The sequence below is a fragment of the Cydia fagiglandana genome, chromosome 15 (assembly GCF_963556715.1).
Source record: "Cydia fagiglandana chromosome 15, ilCydFagi1.1, whole genome shotgun sequence".
NCBI classification, from domain to species: domain Eukaryota; kingdom Metazoa; phylum Arthropoda; class Insecta; order Lepidoptera; family Tortricidae; genus Cydia; species Cydia fagiglandana.
In genome coordinates, this window is record NC_085946.1 from 10,167,825 (window position 1) to 10,185,710 (window position 17,886).

General features: G+C 41.7%; 2 protein-coding genes across 2 annotated transcripts in view; one reads left to right on the top strand and one right to left on the bottom strand.

The window, feature by feature from the left end:
• LOC134671340 (uncharacterized protein CG43867) overlaps window positions 1-17,886 on the bottom strand; it is a 448,491-nt gene that overhangs the window by 403,070 nt on the left and 27,535 nt on the right. The window lies entirely within an intron of this gene.
• LOC134671586 (uncharacterized) lies at window positions 1,492-7,548 on the top strand. The gene is made up of 3 exons (XM_063529445.1): window positions 1,492-2,560; window positions 2,624-2,845; window positions 3,578-7,548. The coding sequence occupies exons 1-3, from the start codon at window positions 1,492-1,494 to the stop codon at window positions 7,546-7,548; spliced, it is 5,262 nt and encodes a 1,753-aa protein (XP_063385515.1).

Here is a 17,886-nt window from a genome sequence, read left to right on the forward strand (position 1 = left end):
GGGCAGCGGGAATGTTACTCATTCTCCATGAATGGGTTCATTCGAGGGTCCTTTCATACAGTCGCAAACATCCAATCTTGTCAGTTTTCATCGCTAACGACTTGTATTCATCATCAACGTTAGATTTCTTCTCGAGTTGATTAGATTTTGCTTTCGTACTGTTTTGTTTTCTTATATAATATTCTTATAGAATAAAACGACGCATATTTTTTTATATTACCTCTGCAATAACCAAATCAAACCACGTTATTCTTCAAATTACATTATTCACTCGTAAAAGAATCGGAAATTAATACATAAATAAAATACCTAGTTAGAATAGAATAAGAGAATAGAATAGAATGAAATAGAATATAAAATAGAATAGAATTAATGGAATAGAGGTAGAGAATGCCTAAGTCCGCCATTTGTACATTTTATTTGTAAGTCTTCTTTCCCCTGCCCTTATCCCACGTTATGTGGGTCGGCACAACATGTTTTTCTCTTCCAGTCTCCTCTGTTTTATTTGTAAGTATTTAAATAAATTAATTAATTGTAAGTATTAAATTAAATTAATTAATTAATATACTTAATTAATATACTTCAAATTAATTAATATACTTCACTTACGTAATTATCAAGGTTTGTATCATCACTGTTATTAAACATTTTAAGGCAGATTTCAACAAACTCAGTGCTATTTTTAGTTTTATAAGATGAAAACTACCAGCTCGTCGTGAATCCTTAATCAGCGGCCTATTTCAAAGCGATAACAATTGACACCTGACACTGACAATTTCCTGTCCATTTCTAGGTTGATAAGTAACGGCACCTAGCGTCAATAATTACTTGTGACTTGTACTTATTGAAGTCATCATGGTGAAACAGGGGACGGGTAAAACCCGTCCTTATTCAAAATATACTACAGACACGGTTTTTTTAAGCTGAAGGTTTTGCCGTATTTATATTTAGTACAACATTACCGGCGTTTTGTTGTGATAAAATAAAATCAGATCTATTTGTTCCATCCTCAGCTCGCGTGTCTATGGCCGCACCACGTACCCGCGAGAGTTTTATTACGTTGCACCGTCCCGCACGATCGCTACTCCAATCGAAGAACACATCGTTCTTGACAATAATAATCCTATTTCGGATTACTAACATCATGACAGTTGTTAGCGACTGGCTGGCACGCGGCCTCCTTCGAACGTATTGTTTGTGAAGTATTTTAATTTGTGTTTGACAATCTGTCTGCCTGTCACCGCCTATCTATTAAGTTCTTGTTATTCTTTCATAAATAATTTAATTATAATATTTGTATAATATCTACGTGTTTCCATTATATCACCAATTCATCATACAGTCCACTTCACTAGCTATCATTTTGGTCCATTCTCGCCGTAGTTTTACCATTCCATCGAAATTCAGTTGTCAAATTTTTTCACGTAAGTCATTGTATATTTTCATTTCATTGTAAAACATTGTTTACATTACTTACGTACATTTTTCATCATGGTGGAAACACGTAGTAAGACAAAGGCAGACCCGACGGCTACGGAATCCGACCGGGTGCAGCGCGAACGGCGTGATCGTTCACCGCGCAGCGCCCGGCCGGGTTTAGCCACGAGTAACGAAGGTGCTTCGGCATTGCCTGGTAGTTCGAACATACAAACGACGGGCGACATTCCAACCAGCGCGGCACAACCGAAGCCCGCTGCCGAACGCCAAGATGCTCGAACTAGCTCGCTTACGCTCGCACAAGGCGATGTCAAAGCACCAACTGAAAGCGCTTCTAGTGTTCACAGTAAGCAATCGCATACCGTGCGCACACACTCAACGCGTTCTTCGGCGACCGTTCGCGCACAGAAGTTAGCACTTGAAGCGGACCTAATGCGGCGTCAGGTGGAGCGCGAGCGTGAACTCGCTCGACAACAAGCGGATCGTGATCGGGAGCAGGCGGAGCGCGAATTTGAACTCGCGCGTCAGCAAGCCGTGCTCGCCCGTCAACAGGCCGAGGCGGAGCGGGAACTCGCTCGTCAACAAGCCGTGCTCGCCCGTCAACAGGCCGAGGCGGAGCGCGAACTCGCTCGTCAACAAGAGGATCGCGAGCGCAAGCTCGCAAATCTCGAGTTCGAGGCGGAACAGACGGAGCTGCAAGCAAGAATCGCCGCTCTGGAAGCTTCAGATAAGTCTGCCAAATCTCGTAGTTCGTATTTTTCTGATCGCAACGCCGAAAGGCGCACTGCGACTTGGGTATCCGAACAGAATGCTAACATGACTACATCAGCAACTCATGGAAATATGCCTGGTGGGGCACCGATTGTCACCTCGAGTAACGCTCGAGGACCTAGTTTACAACCGGCCGCCACCGCCAACTCGGTATCTTTCAACGTGCCTATTGTCAACCAAGCAACCCTCTCGAAACCCACTCAAGCGCCCTTAACATACAACTACGACACAGTGGCACCACGACTACCAGTATCATCTGAACATTCCTCCTCAGACCCTATTACAAAACTAACCCAAGCTATAAACTCACTTTCAAACAGGCCAAAGAAGCCCGAGCTAATTACGTTTTCGGGTGAGACTTCACAATGGATGGCTTTTAAAAGTAGTTATGAACGTACAAAACGCAATTTTTCAGCTGCAGAAAACTTAGACCGTTTGAACCACGCAGTCCGCGGACAAGCATACCAGTCCGTCGCGTCGCTCATGTGGACCTGCGGCTCGCCCGACGACATCGTGAAGGCCCTGGAGCAGACGTACGCCCGTCCGGAACTTCTGGTCGCCCGCGAGGTCGCCGAGCTCCGCAACACTCCAAAGCTAAGTTCTCCTCAAGACTTAAATGGTTTAGCAAATAAATTGCGTAATTTTATTACAACGCTCACTTTGCTCAAACAAAATGAGTACTTATCATCTCCAGAGCTCCTTCGGTGCATTTTAGTAAAATTGAGCGAGCACACTAGATCTCGTTTTACAGACTACGCATCGGCTCACGCGCCAGAACAACAAAGTCTAACAAAACTTGAATTGTTGTCACAATTTCTCTTAGCCGAGGCTGACAAACAATTAAAATATAATTTTATTGCTGACAGTACAATTAAGGCGCCAACGCCACCAACGCATTCAAATGTACCACGCACTAATGCTCCAAAATTCCCGTTAAAAAAGGAAACAATACACGCTACGGTATCTAGCGGGAATACATCTGAGCATTGCGCATATTGTAATCAAGGATCGCATAAGATAAAAACATGTAAGAGTTTTTTAAAACTAACATGTGACGACAGATGGCGCTGGGTCCGAGAAACTAAAATATGTTACCGTTGTCTCAAGTCTAAGCCACACACGTGGAACAATTGCCGCGCGAAACGTTGCGGTGTCGATGGATGCCCTAGACGTCATAACGCACTCCTCCATGGCACAGAGACAGCCGACGGCAATCCCGACGCAGCTCCAAGCGGACAGAACATCTGTCTTCAGACTTCCTCTGTCAACCCTACATGTCCCGTCAATATAAATACTACCCAACAACATAACGAAATCAAACCTTCCGACAAAATCGGGAATACTACTGATTGTTCAATTAATGCAACAGGATCCTGCCCAACGACTTCACGCCCACATCCCCGAGGCCTGCTGAAAGTGGTCCCGGTTATAGTCGAGGGTCCTGACGGTGCGTTCGAGACAACAGCGATGCTAGACGACGGCAGCGTGTCATCTCTCATTGACGCTGATGTGGCAAAACGCATCGGCGCGAAGCCAACCCGCTCGGAGCGTCTTCGCATTGAAGGTGTTTGTAATATGACAGCGGAACTTGACGTAAGTTATGTTGATTTTTATGTACGCGGTCGCGACCGACCCGATCGTTACCTGATCGAACACGCGCGAGCCGTGGAACCCTTAGGGCTTCGCGCACGATATCCAGACACGATTAATATCACGGATTACGATCATCTGTCAGGTCTGGCAAACGAACTGTCATGTGACATTGCTTACCCCACCGTCCTAATCGGCGCGCCTGACTGGTATATATCCATAAGTCGCGAAGTGCGGTGCGGAAAAAAGAACGACCCTGTTGCCTCCAAAACCTTATTAGGCTGGGTACTCCATGGCGCACACTGTTTGTCGTCGAAGCCATTTGAATTTATAAATCACGTCACGGAAGATTTGGATACACTTATAAAATGCCAATACGACATCGACGCCTTGGGTATTACAAAAAAGGTCCCACGTCAAAACAGCGAGGATCAACGGGCTGTAGACATCTTGGAATCATCCGCTCACCAACTTGACGATAGCCATTTTGAAGTTAGCCTGCCTTGGAAGGAGGAGCTACCGAAAATTATACCAGATAGCTACCCACAGGCACTCTCACGCTTCAAGGCACTCGAGCGACAGATGTCAAAGGACCCAGCGTTTGCCGCATCCTTTCAACAATTCATAGACGACATAATCAGCAAGAACTATGCCGAAGAGTGTGACTCGAAGACTTATCACCATCGACCCGCACCAAATGCCTCTTGCGTCAACCCAGATGGCTCCATTCGCTGGTACCTGCCTATCTTTGGCGTCTATCATCCTCAGAAGAAGAAGCTGAGAGCAGTCCATGACGCGGCTGCCACAACAAAAGGCGTAAGCCTCAACAGTCTGCTTCTGCAAGGTCCTGACCTATTGTCGCCCCTACTTGACATCCTGTTCCGTTTCAGAGAAGGTGCGGTAGCCTTGAATGGCGATATCAAGGAGATGTTTCCCCAGATCAAGATTGCCGCAAGGGACAGGGATGCTCAACGTTTTCTCTGGCGTGACAAGAACGGCGACCTCAAGGAATACCGCATGTCGTCAATGATTTTCGGCGCAGTTTCGAGTCCTTTCATCGCCCTCTATATAAAAAACAAAAACGCGAAGATGCACGAAGTTGACTATGCCGCTGCCTGCAAAGCAATCATTGACGACCACTATATGGACGACTACCTTGGGAGCCACACAAACGTTGCTGACGCAGCTCAACTAGCCGCCGACGTTGTCACAGTGCATAAGAATTGTGGTTTCGAGATGCGAGCGTGGACGTCCAACCATCCAGAGGCACTCTCTCTTGTCCCGAAGGAACTTCGGAGCGACGCAACTTCTGACGTTTACCTGCCTCCTAGTAGTGACGTCGGCGTCTTGGGTGTTAAATGGAACCCACGTCAAGATTTATTAGGGTTTCGTGCCGTACCCCAGATACCGACCAGCACTTTGACAAAACGCATCCTTTTATCGAACGTCATGAAAGTTTATGACCCTCTTGGTTTTTTGATGCCGGTCGTCATCTGGGGTCGCATTTTGATTCAAAGATTATGGCGGGCAGGCGTTGGCTGGGACACAGACTTACCTGAAATGTACGTAAGCGAATCTAAAGACTGGTTTGCACAGCTGCAGATTGCAGCCAATATAAAAATCCCACGCTGGTACATGGTCAGGTCAGACTTGTCTGACGTCCAGTTGCACGTAATCGCCGACGGTGGCGAACAAGCCTACGCCTGCGTCGCCTATTGGCGTTTCACTTACAGCGATGACTCTGTATCGACAGCTCTCATCGGTAGTAAGGCCAGAGTCTGTCCCCTAAAACCGGTTTCCATCCCAAGATTAGAATTACAAGCCGCGCTTATCGCATCGCGTTTTGCGCAAACAATTCTGCAAGCCCATCGTTTTGAGCCCTCCGCAACCATTTTCTGGACTGACTCAACCACCGTCCTAAAGTGGATCCGGAGTGACGCTCGCGCGTTTAAACCTTTCGTGGCACACAGGTTGGGAGAGATATTGGAAACTACCAATCCATCCGATTGGAGGTGGATCCCTACCTCTCTCAACGTCGCTGACGATGCGACAAAACCAAAACGAACTGACTTTACCGCAACTCATCGGTGGTTCACCGGTCCACAGTTCCTTGTTGAACAGTCTTGCACTTGGCCGACCGAGCGCGTCATTGACGAGGGAGAGACCTCATCAGACCCCGAGTTAAAATCGGATCTGATGGTTCTGCTCCTCGACACCCCACTCTCGAATTCATTACCTGACCCAACGCGTTTTAGCTCCTGGCTACGCTTACTACGTGCCACTGCCCGTTTTCTCCAAGGCGCACGCCTATTCCGGCTTAAACTGTCTCGGCCAATAGATCCAAATTCCAAACTCTACACTGACAACACCACGTCTCCCCACCAGCTTCACGTGTCAGACATGATAGAAGCGGAGAAAATGTTGGTCCGTCAAGCACAAACAGAGAGTTTCCCTGAGGAATTATCGAACTTACGATCTTCGAAGTCAGTGCCCAATAATAGTCGGATTAGGAAATTGGCGCCTACACTGGATGGAGAAGGCCTCATACGACAAAACACGCGCATAAGTTCCGCACCGGGAGTGAACGACGAGATGAAATCACCCATGATTCTCGACGGCCGCCACTACATCTCACGACTCTTGATCCTCCACGAACATATCAAAGCCGCGCATCAATTTAACGAGCTCGTTTTGAATGAACTTCGGCAAAGATATTCGATCTTAAGAGCCAGAGGAACCATCCGTAGCGTAGCAAGCGCCTGCTTGAAGTGTAAGAGATGGAACACGAAACCTATCCAACCTCAGATCGGCAACTTACCACCAGAGCGTCTTGATCACCACAAAAGACCATTCACTCACGTAGGCCTTGATTACTTTGGCCCGATTCTGGTAACGCTATATCGACGGAGCGAGAAACGATACATCGCTTTATATACGTGCCTCACAACCAGAGCGCTTCACCTCGAAATCGTGAACTCACTCACTGCAGATAGCGCTATAATGAGCCTCAGACGCTTCATTGCTCGCCGAGGATCGCCCACCACCATATTTTCCGATAACGGGACTAACTTTGTTGGCTCTTCCCGCGAACTGCGCTCCCTACATGACAACTCGGTCGTAGAATACGCCACTAACCACAAAATTGACTGGCGCTTCATCCCACCGGCATCTCCGTTCATGGGAGGCGCTTGGGAGCGGCTTGTGCGGACAGTGAAAGCAGCCCTCAGATCTTGCCTAACAAATCAACCACTGAAGGAAGAGGTCCTGTCAACACTCCTACTCGAGGCCGAATCAATTGTGAATTCCAGGCCACTTACATATGTCCCGTCTTCCCCAGATGCTCCAGAGGCGTTGACACCATTCCATTTTATCCTCGGCTCCTCATCAGTCGTCCCATGGACCACGTCGCTGACAGACGCAGACCTATCCCGACGATGTGACTGGCGGAGAACGCTGCGCCTAGCAGATCAGTTTTGGGCACGATGGCTACGGGAATACCTACCGATGCTACGTACAAGGGGACCCAACAACAACTCGCGGAACCTTAGTGAGGGTGACGTGGTGCTGATCGCCGATCCTACCCTCCCTCGTGGTTTGTGGCCACTAGGAAGGGTAGCAAAGGTCTACCTAGGACCCGACGGAGCGGTCCGCGTGGCAGACGTCCACACCAGAGGGGGCATGCTGCGCAGACCGGCCCGGAAACTTATCCTGATGGAGGCCGCGCCTCAGCCAGTAGCCACCAGTGGTTAGTGTTCCACTGGGGGTCCGGTATGTTAGCGACTGGCTGGCACGCGGCCTCCTTCGAACGTATTGTTTGTGAAGTATTTTAATTTGTGTTTGACAATCTGTCTGCCTGTCACCGCCTATCTATTAAGTTCTTGTTATTCTTTCATAAATAATTTAATTATAATATTTGTATAATATCTACGTGTTTCCATTATATCACCAATTCATCATACAGTCCACTTCACTAGCTATCAACAGTTGATATTAGAGATGCACCGAATATCCGGTTACTATCCAGTATCCGGCCTATCCGGCCATTATTTTACTATCCGGCCGGATACCGGATAGTAACATTGCTTGATTTCGGAGTAAACAAATTGGATTTAAGAAACAGATACGGTCATAATCGTACTTTTTTATTATTTTAAAACAATTTAATAATTCCATTGACTTGCACGCGCACTCATTTCGAACCTAGAAATGAGTCCGCGCGAACATTCACTAGGATACAGGTCAAACCTGCAGAATGCGCACCTGAAAAACTGAAATGTAGGTATAGTTCCGCTGGCCGAATATCCGGCGGCCGGATACCGGGTATTCGGCTGATGGTCAGGCCAAACAACTATGTTGCATCTCTAGTTGATATATGTCACCTATTATTAAATACAAATAGTACTTTATAAACACACTAGCGACCCGCTTCGCACGGGTTAACAAATTATACACCTAAACCTTCCTCAAGAAACACTCTAATATTGATAGGTGAAAACCGCATGGAAATCCGTTCAGTAGTTTTTGAGTTTATCGCGAACATACAAACACACAGACAGATGCGACAGGGGACTTTGTTTTATAAGGTGTAGTGATACACATGCATCGCCACGTACTAAAATGTCACGCGCATCACAATCAAACATTTTAGACAGCGTATGCTATAAAATTAAAGCTTGTACAAACTAGAGTTGCACATTGCGATGTTGGCTGTTGACAAAGCTAGCTACCAAAAGCTGATATACCTAAGTTCGTTTTTTAGTGTTCCGTACAAAACTTTGTTTAGGTTTACATAAAAGGTAAACAATCTTGACGTGTCCTCTTATTGAAAAACACTTTTGAAAATAGATCACGGTAAATATGTAACAATTTGATTCATAATTGTTACATATTTGCCGTGACCTATTTTCAAAAGTGTTTTTCAATTAAAAGGCGTCTTTTTCTAATGCTAAAAAAACGAACTATAGTGGACGACATATCTAAACTCGATACACCTAATGAACAAAACATACCTAAAGTCGTTGAAAAAACACCTGGAAACAAAAATCGTCCATGTTGATTAGGGTAGACGGTTATTATGTTGTAGTCCCACGCGGTCACGTGCCAACGCCCAGCTGTGGGACTAGACAGCGTAATTGGCTATTGAAAAATGAAACTACACTTCTTTAAATCAACTTGAAAAATTGTTTGATCAAGAAGGATATACGGCGCGATTCGGGAAATGAATTAGAGATTCACTAGATATGAAATAATAACATGAAATACCTAGTAAGCGTCAGCCGCCATAAGGTACCTTTTGCCGTTGAACGTCACATATCTTTACTAGAGTCACACCAAACAAAGTCTGCAGCGGATTTGATAGCCCACGCAGTGTGTTATGTATACGTCATAATTTCATAGAAGTTTGACGTTTAAAATGACACTTGCACTGCGTGAGCTATCAAAATCGCTGCAGACTTTTTACGGTCTGACTATATTTCATATCTAGTGAATCTCTAATTCATTTCCCAAATCGCGCCGATAATAATATACGATATGGCAAAAGTTTGCACAAGAGACGCGTCATCATAAGGTCATCGTTGTTTTATGGTTTCTTTAAACGTTCAGTCACTTGCCTACTCGTATTAGCCCTCACACAAAATTAGCGTTTGCCTGTGTCAACAAAATCTTAAAAAATATTTTAACAGAAATTAAGTAGTCTAATATTAAATCTGTAATTATTACAGAACTTCTTTGATATGGGAACCACTAAGTCAACGCCTGACCTAAGTATAATTCCGACAAAACCTTAATATTTTATGTAAACGACTAAAATATGACCGGAGTATTAGCGCGCTCTAAAAATGAGTCCATTAAGATAACATTTAACACAATAACAAAACTCACCATTACTTACCGCATGACATAACAAGTGCACAAGTGCATTAAGGGCAGTTTATCTAGGCCAGGAGCTCGTTGACCCAAATGCAAAATGCGGGAAGTGCAATGTTATTTTTCCTCACGCGGAGACAATGCGACCATTTCCGAAATTCTCCTAGCTGGGACAATTTTGCGGTCGGTTTAATGCTATAGCTGTGGATACAAAAGAGTGTAAGTGTATTTGAATATAATGGAGAAAAGCTTTTCGAAAGTAGACGCAAAGTTGGCGCTTTGTCAAGATTATAAGTTTAAGTTAAGTATACTGAGTGCAACACGCTTTAAAATGGTTGTTATACGATGTGATTAAATGGTTTGCCAACTACTATTAATTAAATACTTAGGCTTTGTTACATTCGATTACAAATAACACGATATTACAGTTACCTACAGTATAAAATGTCGGGAGACCTGCAATAAATAAATCTGCGTCTAGTAACGAAAACGTGTATGCCGAGCTGGCCTATTTGAACGTACATTGTATCATTTTTTCTCCGAAAAATGCACATCTGGAAACATATTCCATACCTAGTGTCCCTTACTAGTATTTATTGTGGATTCTTTGATTTATCGTATTATTTTCAAAATAGTTTCCACTATCTTTAAGAAAGATAAACAAAAAATAACCTCGCGCGAACATAGCTATTAGAACAATATTCTAAGTCAACAGAGAAGCTAAGTTTTTGTTTAAGTTTCCAAGAAATAAGCCCATGCGCTGAAAGATACTTCAAACTTAGGCATAATAGTTTGTCTTGCTTGTTGGGACCCTGGGAACCGAGGTGTTTGCTATGTAATTGTTAGAAAAGCTAAATTTCTGACATCAGATACTGTACTGAAACGTTTTATTGAGGCAAAACCATATTTTAATCCAATAATTATGTTTCCTATAAGTAGAGTCGGCTTTTCCCTTTAACTGTCAGGAAAACAGACATAAGATAACATAAATTTATAACCTGTAGGTAAGGTTATTCGTGCTTAAATTTAAACCTTTCTTACCGCATTTAGACTCCAAACTTCATTAAGGTTAGTTGCCAATGTTACCATAAAATAGTAGAATACAAAAACGAATATAGCAAAAAGAACATGATTCTTAAATGCCACTTTCCTCACGTCACCCAAAGCAAATTCTCAAAAAAGTTAAAGTCCGTAAAATGCGGCTGAACATCACGTTATCAGCCGCCACGTCCGTCCGCCTTATCAGCCGTCAGACGCAGCCTATCTTTGACCTGTCATGTCTGCCAGCCCTTGGTTTGAAAACATACGGTAGTGAAATTTAATGTGGGCCAGAGTTGGGCGTTCAGATGTAATGTAAAGCACGCGTTTATGAGTAGGTGAATAATGTGGTTGTTAACAAATATACAATTGCTAGATGTGTAATTAAAAGCAATGTTTGACAAAATAAAAACTACCGGTTTTGGTCGATATAATAGAACCTGTAGGTTTGCTGCAAATACATTTCTTTATTCAGAATTCAACATAACTATTAACTAATTGATCATATCAGCCGAAACAAAAATATTGAACACTAGGTATCTTTAGATTTGTAAAAAATGATTTATAAAATAAGTAATAAGTTATTACTAATAACGTACCTAACTGCCGCATGGGAACACTTTTAAGATTATTTATTTCGACTGATCATTTTATTCCAAGCTTCTAACTTACCTACTAAAAATAATGATATGATATGAGAGATTAATTTAATGATACATTCGCACAAAACGTTGTAATTCTAACTGTCTATTTACCGCATAGATAATAATGAGAATTATAAAACGGTGTAATGGTTGGTTGGGTAGTTCTAATTTATGGTAAGTAAATTACAGTATTATTGACGGGTCAGCCCGGGATACCGGGACGTGTGGCGTCAGGTCAGGGACGCAATCGCGCGCGTGACGCAAGAAACCATCATTTCGGGAACACTCCCAATAAGGGCACGAAAGGGAATATACAGGATGATATGTAGCTTATTTCAATAGCTTGATTATGCTTTCTTGTTAAATAGATGTGACTCCTGTAACAATTGGCGTATAAGAGTAATCAAATGCTGTTCAACACCGGACTTCCAGACCCGAATACACCTAAGTCTATACCAGAGATATATATAACTCCGTATAAGATAAATAAAGTCTAAGAAAAAAACGTGCCTCGGATGTCAAGCAAAAGTCACTGTCGAATAGATGGCGCCATACACCTTTGGCCTATTGTCGTTTAGATGGCGTTGGCGACACCGTTTGATATTTAACAATTTTAACACGTATCAGTGAAAGAACATGGGTCATTGTGGAACAATAAAAATTAATAATCATATATCCGTAAACATATTTTAATTCATTTATACATTTTCAATTTTATTTTAAGTTTTAATCGTGTGTCGATAGATGGCAGTAAATGTACCGTGACTACAAAATTTACTTTGACAGGACCCCTCTATACTATCTATTCTTTTTGTCTATACGTAATAGAATTATTATTATGTTGAACGATGACTCAGTCGATGACGAGTCAATTTAGGAGATTTTGTCAATTGCTACTACTATTACTGGCATGCCTGTTTCAAACAGTTTTATAATTGTACGTATTCAGATCAATAAAGGCTTTGAGTTGACACATACCAGAGAATTTCATCATAAATTTATTATGTAATATAACTTTGTAATTATTTCCTCTAGAACACCACAAACCTCACCCCTATAATAAAACGTATTTATTTCTTGACCGAATAAGTACCTCGCGGCAATTTCTTTGCTGCGACACTCAAAAGCCCGTTTTTGGCGAACCCAAGCCGGTGCTCAAGCACATTTTTAACGAAGTAATTAACTTTGTTTTCCTTACGGAACCCTCAAAGTCTGTAATTAAGAAGAAACAGCAATCCTTTAACAGGCGGAACCCTTTTAATTCGCGCCCTGCCTAATAGAATCCAATTTTAAAAATTCACGTCACCCCCAAATTTAGTCCGCACGTATTTTTAACGGAATCAAAAAACCCCCCTAATATATTACTAAGGGTAAATAATGGTCGGTAAATCGGAACCTAGTTGCAAAATAACAAACTCGGCAAGAAAATGCAAGTCGTTTGGGGACGTTTTTAGATATTTAAGGAACGGTCTTAAAAAAACTAAAAAAAATAACACTAAGCAGAAGGTGGCTTTTAGAAGGTGTATTCTCTTTATAACTTCTTTTTATTTTCATATATTTTATTAGTATATTTTAGTTTTTATATAATATTATAAGTATTAGTTTAATTTTTAAGTAGTTATATTTTAATTTTAGTTTAGTTTTTAAATATTTAATTTATAGTTAGTCGTAACAAATATATTTTTGAGCTTTACACTAAGCTAAATCTATTTTATTAGACACTATGGTCGAATCAGAACAGTGATTGATGAATGACATAATTATGTTAGAACTTTCATCGTTGCATTTGATGATGGATTTTTACAAGATATTATTGTAAAAAAAAACTGAAAAAGAAGTTTAGTACGTGAGTGCAACATTGAGTTCACGCCACGGAGTTATTATCAAAATCTGATTTAGGGACAAATATGTATTCCATCACCAATCATTAGGTTTACGTATAAACTTAATTTTTTTTAATTTATTTTAGGACTCTAGACAGTAACTCAGATCATGAAAAAATCCCGTAACAAAAACCTAACTGAGACCTATCAAAATGCTCGTGAATTTCTTAAAAACCAACAACTTTCTCCATCTCGTCATAAAAAGCTGTGACCTACCCCGGACAAAGCGCGGAGATAAGGGCAAGTGTCAGGGAAGGACAGACGATGATAAAATATCATCGAGACGGCCAAACAGGCGAACTAACACTCGTAAACTTGCTCTACATGGAATGTGGCTGAGCGACGCAGACGAGCTACTTTGGCATCTGAAATTCCAAATAGTCTAACTCTGACGCGCTTTGCTCCGTTTAATGCCACGACGACTCTGTAAATCATTCATGGTGACGAATTTGTAATACCTATCCTTTGCTTAGCCTAGAATCGATCGACTATGAGAACGTATATCAAATAGTATTTAACAACTTGAAGTTATCAATGTTATCATGCACTTCTAGTGTGGTCGAACAATAAAGTTTACTACTTAGAATTTAAAACAAATACGAGTACACGGGGAAAACATTAAACAGGTCCAGTAAATTTCCATGACCGTTCAATAATTGGCTTCTAATAATTATTATTATGTAAATATAATGTATATTAACTCAATAAATCTAATCAACTCAAAAACTGACTTTTTTTAATCTTTGGAGTTGGTGTTTTTTTAATAGACTTTAGACCTCAAGTTCGAAAGACAACAGCAGCATCTTCAATCTTCCTGAAAAAATAGATAGGTACTTACCTATTATATAGGCATTACCTATTATGATTTTTGTTCTGATATGCGGTTGAAGAAATGTAACCTTTGCCACTGACAGATCATCTTCTTACCCAACCTTACCTGTTATTACAATCAGAATACGCCTGTGTCTTATAGTCACGACCCGACCAGACTTTGAAATGGAGGCATGCGAAAAATATGTATTCAGCCTCTCGTTCTCAAGACTATCGCTTCGGTCGCGCGTCTACGCCGCTTTTTTACAGCGTTTATCATTACGCATTCTGACTCCCGCCCATCAGGGCCCGGGACCCCTATAAATAAGCTACAGGGCCTCCAGATTGCCGGGTTATAAATGAAAGGGTGCAGGAAATTAGGGTTTTTTACTGCGTTGCCGAAGGCGTGTCGCTGTCACCGTAAACAATTTTTAATACCGTGAAAACGGTCGTATTGAGTGTTCGCGAGATGATGGAACGGTTTACCTGGGTTTACCGGTTTTCATGCAAGATATCAGTCTCCGGGATGATTCGTGGCGCTGCAGGTGGAAATATGTCATTTTCGGGAGAAATAAGGTCGTTTAGTCCAAATTATCCTTTTCTTGTAGGTAGCATATTTTACTTTCCATGGTGCGGCATTACGTTATATAATCTCCCGGCCGGTTTCGACCACGGCGACTGTTTCACCTCCGTTGTTGTTTACATTCGTGTATTACGTTACATTGCAATGCAACAGTGAATCAAGCGGCTAAAAGCATTCCTAATATATTGGCTTTTAAATGTAAGAATAGCTATTTAAGTAAACGTAATAATGTGGGATGCCCTGAGGATGTCGGATTTTCCTAGTTTAATTACCTTATTTACGCATTAAGGACTTAATAAGAAGGCTTAGGTACCTAGGTATGTAGGCGGACCATTACTGTTGATTAAATTATTGATACTTAAAATACCTAACACAAATTACATTCGGGACGCGGTGTGCACGAAATACGGCACGATTCGAGAAATGAATTAGAGATTAACTAGATACGATATAGTAAGATATGTGACGTCCCACGGGTAAAGGTACCTTACGGCGGTTGGCGCTTACGGTATTATTAACGCCGCTCCAATATTATTGCGGCGCTATGCGACGTGAGCCGCTACAAGGTACCTTTTGCCGTGGAGCGTCACATATCTTTACTATTTCATATCTATTTAACCTCTAATTCATTTCCTGAATCGCGGCGCCAGCCGCCATAAGGTACCTTTTACCATGAAACGTCACATGTCACATATCTTTACTATTTCATATCTAATGAATCTCTAATTCATTTCCCGAATCGAGCCGATAGTTAAAACTTTTAATAGCTGCCGGACCCGGCAGCCCCGTTTCCCAAATTCAGCCCACCCGTCGGCTCCACAAACGTAACTGCCATTTTATAGACAGGGTTGTCACCTGCATTTTTTGCCCTCACCTGTAACGGGGGTCCGAGTGATTAAACTCTCCCAATTATCAAGTCTCGTCACAGCCCTAACACGAGTTTAAATTGCACGCCGGATGGATGCGTCGCCGAATGGTCTTCATGAACTACTAGTACTAGATAAGCCCCGTCATATGTAGTATTTCATCTCCTGCAATAATAGATCTTATTACTGTTCAAATAATGATGATATTTCGACAAGCAGGAGATACTTGTTTAGTAATTCGTCTGTATTTGGTGGCTATGGCGTTTTGATTAGGGGCACGTGGGTTTTATGTACTGTCCGTCGTAAAGTTTCGATTGGACATTTGCATGAGCTATAGTGCGCGGTTATGTGACAACGAATAATATATTGACTAGATTATCCTATGATTTCCTCGTAAAATCTGGATCATGAGAATAGGCTGAATTTTGTACATCCAAGTAAAAATCCACATTGAACTTTTTGGCTGATATGGCTAGTTTAAAACTTTATTTTCATTTATATACTATGTATTTTATTTATGAAGCGCTGGTGGCCTAGCGGTGAGAGCGTGCAACTTGCAATCTGGAGGTCGCGGGTTCAAACCCCGGCTCGTACCCGTACCAATGAGTTTTTCGGAACTTATGTACGAAATATCATTTGATATTTACCAGTCGCTTTTCGGTGAAGGAAAACATCGTGAGGAAACCGGACTAATCTCAATAAGGCCTAGTTTACCCTCTGGGTTGGAAGGTCGGATGGCAGTCGCTTTCGTAAAAACTAGTGCCTACGTCAAATCATGGGATTAGTTGTCAAGCGGACCCCAGGCTCTCATGAGCCGTGGCGAAATGCCGGGATAAAGCGAGGAAGAAGAAGTACCTATTTTATTTATGTACCTACTACTTTCAAGTGTATGTATTTGTTTTTTCGTATGCGCATAACAATATTTTAGATAGGTACCGTTTACCACTGGTAAAATATAGGATTTTTTTTCCCAGTAGTTACCACCAAAATTTTGTTAAATTTCAGTTCCGAGTTGGTGGTAACAACTGGGAATTATTTTTCCCAGTAGTTACCCCAGTGGTAAAGGATGGGAAAAAAAGTCCCAGTAGTTACCACTGGTAAGAACTTGATGGTAACTAGTGGGAATAACCCGACGAAATGTTTCCAAGACGTTGGCAAGCTACTTGAGCAAGTATTTACTAGCTCTAGGCACGCTTCGCCTATGCCATGTAATGAATTACCCGGCGCCTCGAGATGCATCTCTGCAACTTGCACTGCAAGTAATTTCAGATGTGCGAACTTTACGAAGTAATAATATCACAAAGCATTTGCTGGCGCGTAAACACACGAAGCTTCACATCACGGATCATTAAACAGAATTAATGTATCTCTGAATTATAACTCTAAGGAAGTAGGCAATATGCTTTTTAAAATATCTCTAGGACCTATCCTATTGTGGGCCCGATTCGGATTTTGAAATAGACATCTATTAGATATCTTTTAGACATCACCAAGATACGATAACGATTATGTTTAAGATCTAACCTGTCAAATTTGACATTTGCGCGATTCTGGAGATACTCTTGAACGATTTCCACAGGATATGAGTTAGAGATCTAATACACATCTAATAGATATCTTACTCTATCTAAAGTAAAAGTGACATTGGTTGTCCGAATTGCGCTGCAAAAGAGAATCTTGAAGAGAATATCTTGAAGTTCGAATACGGCAGTGTATATTTGGAGTTGGCACCCGTAGATATATATTTATTACATTAAATTCCTACGTCGGTTTTGACATTTGGTACACCGGTTTCTGTAATAAAACTATTAACGAGGGCCCGGTTTTAACATAATTCTTGCAGTGCAGTCCTCGTTAAAGTGTGCGTGATATAGTAAACCTATATTTCCGACACATTAAACTATTTGGTTAAGTTTTCCTAGCTGAATGCATTTCTTAATTGTATAAAGAAAATAAAATGATAAAATCTTTATTAGACGACTGGACAAAACAAAAGACGACCTCCTCTTTCTTCTAGGAAATTATTATTCCCATCTAGTGGGGAAAATAAAAAAAAACAAAAAAATAAATAATTGTTAATTGTTATAATTCTGTTATGGGTCCTCCAAGCGATGAGTAGAGCTTTCAAACCCGGGATAGCACTCAGAAGGAATTCGAGGTAAAACTAGAAATATTTCTGGAAAACACTTCTTAAATTGAGGATATCCAATAAGGAATCTCCAATAGAACAACGGATATTTCAAACGATCTGTTCACCTAAACACGCCACAACCGATATCATCCAATCGCAGTCAATCTCATATAGCTTTAGCCGTCAAAACACGGAGCACAAAGCAAATTCAATAAGAGCGCGAATGCACGGAGCTGTCCTGCAACGTTGCAACTAGCTAGTGTTG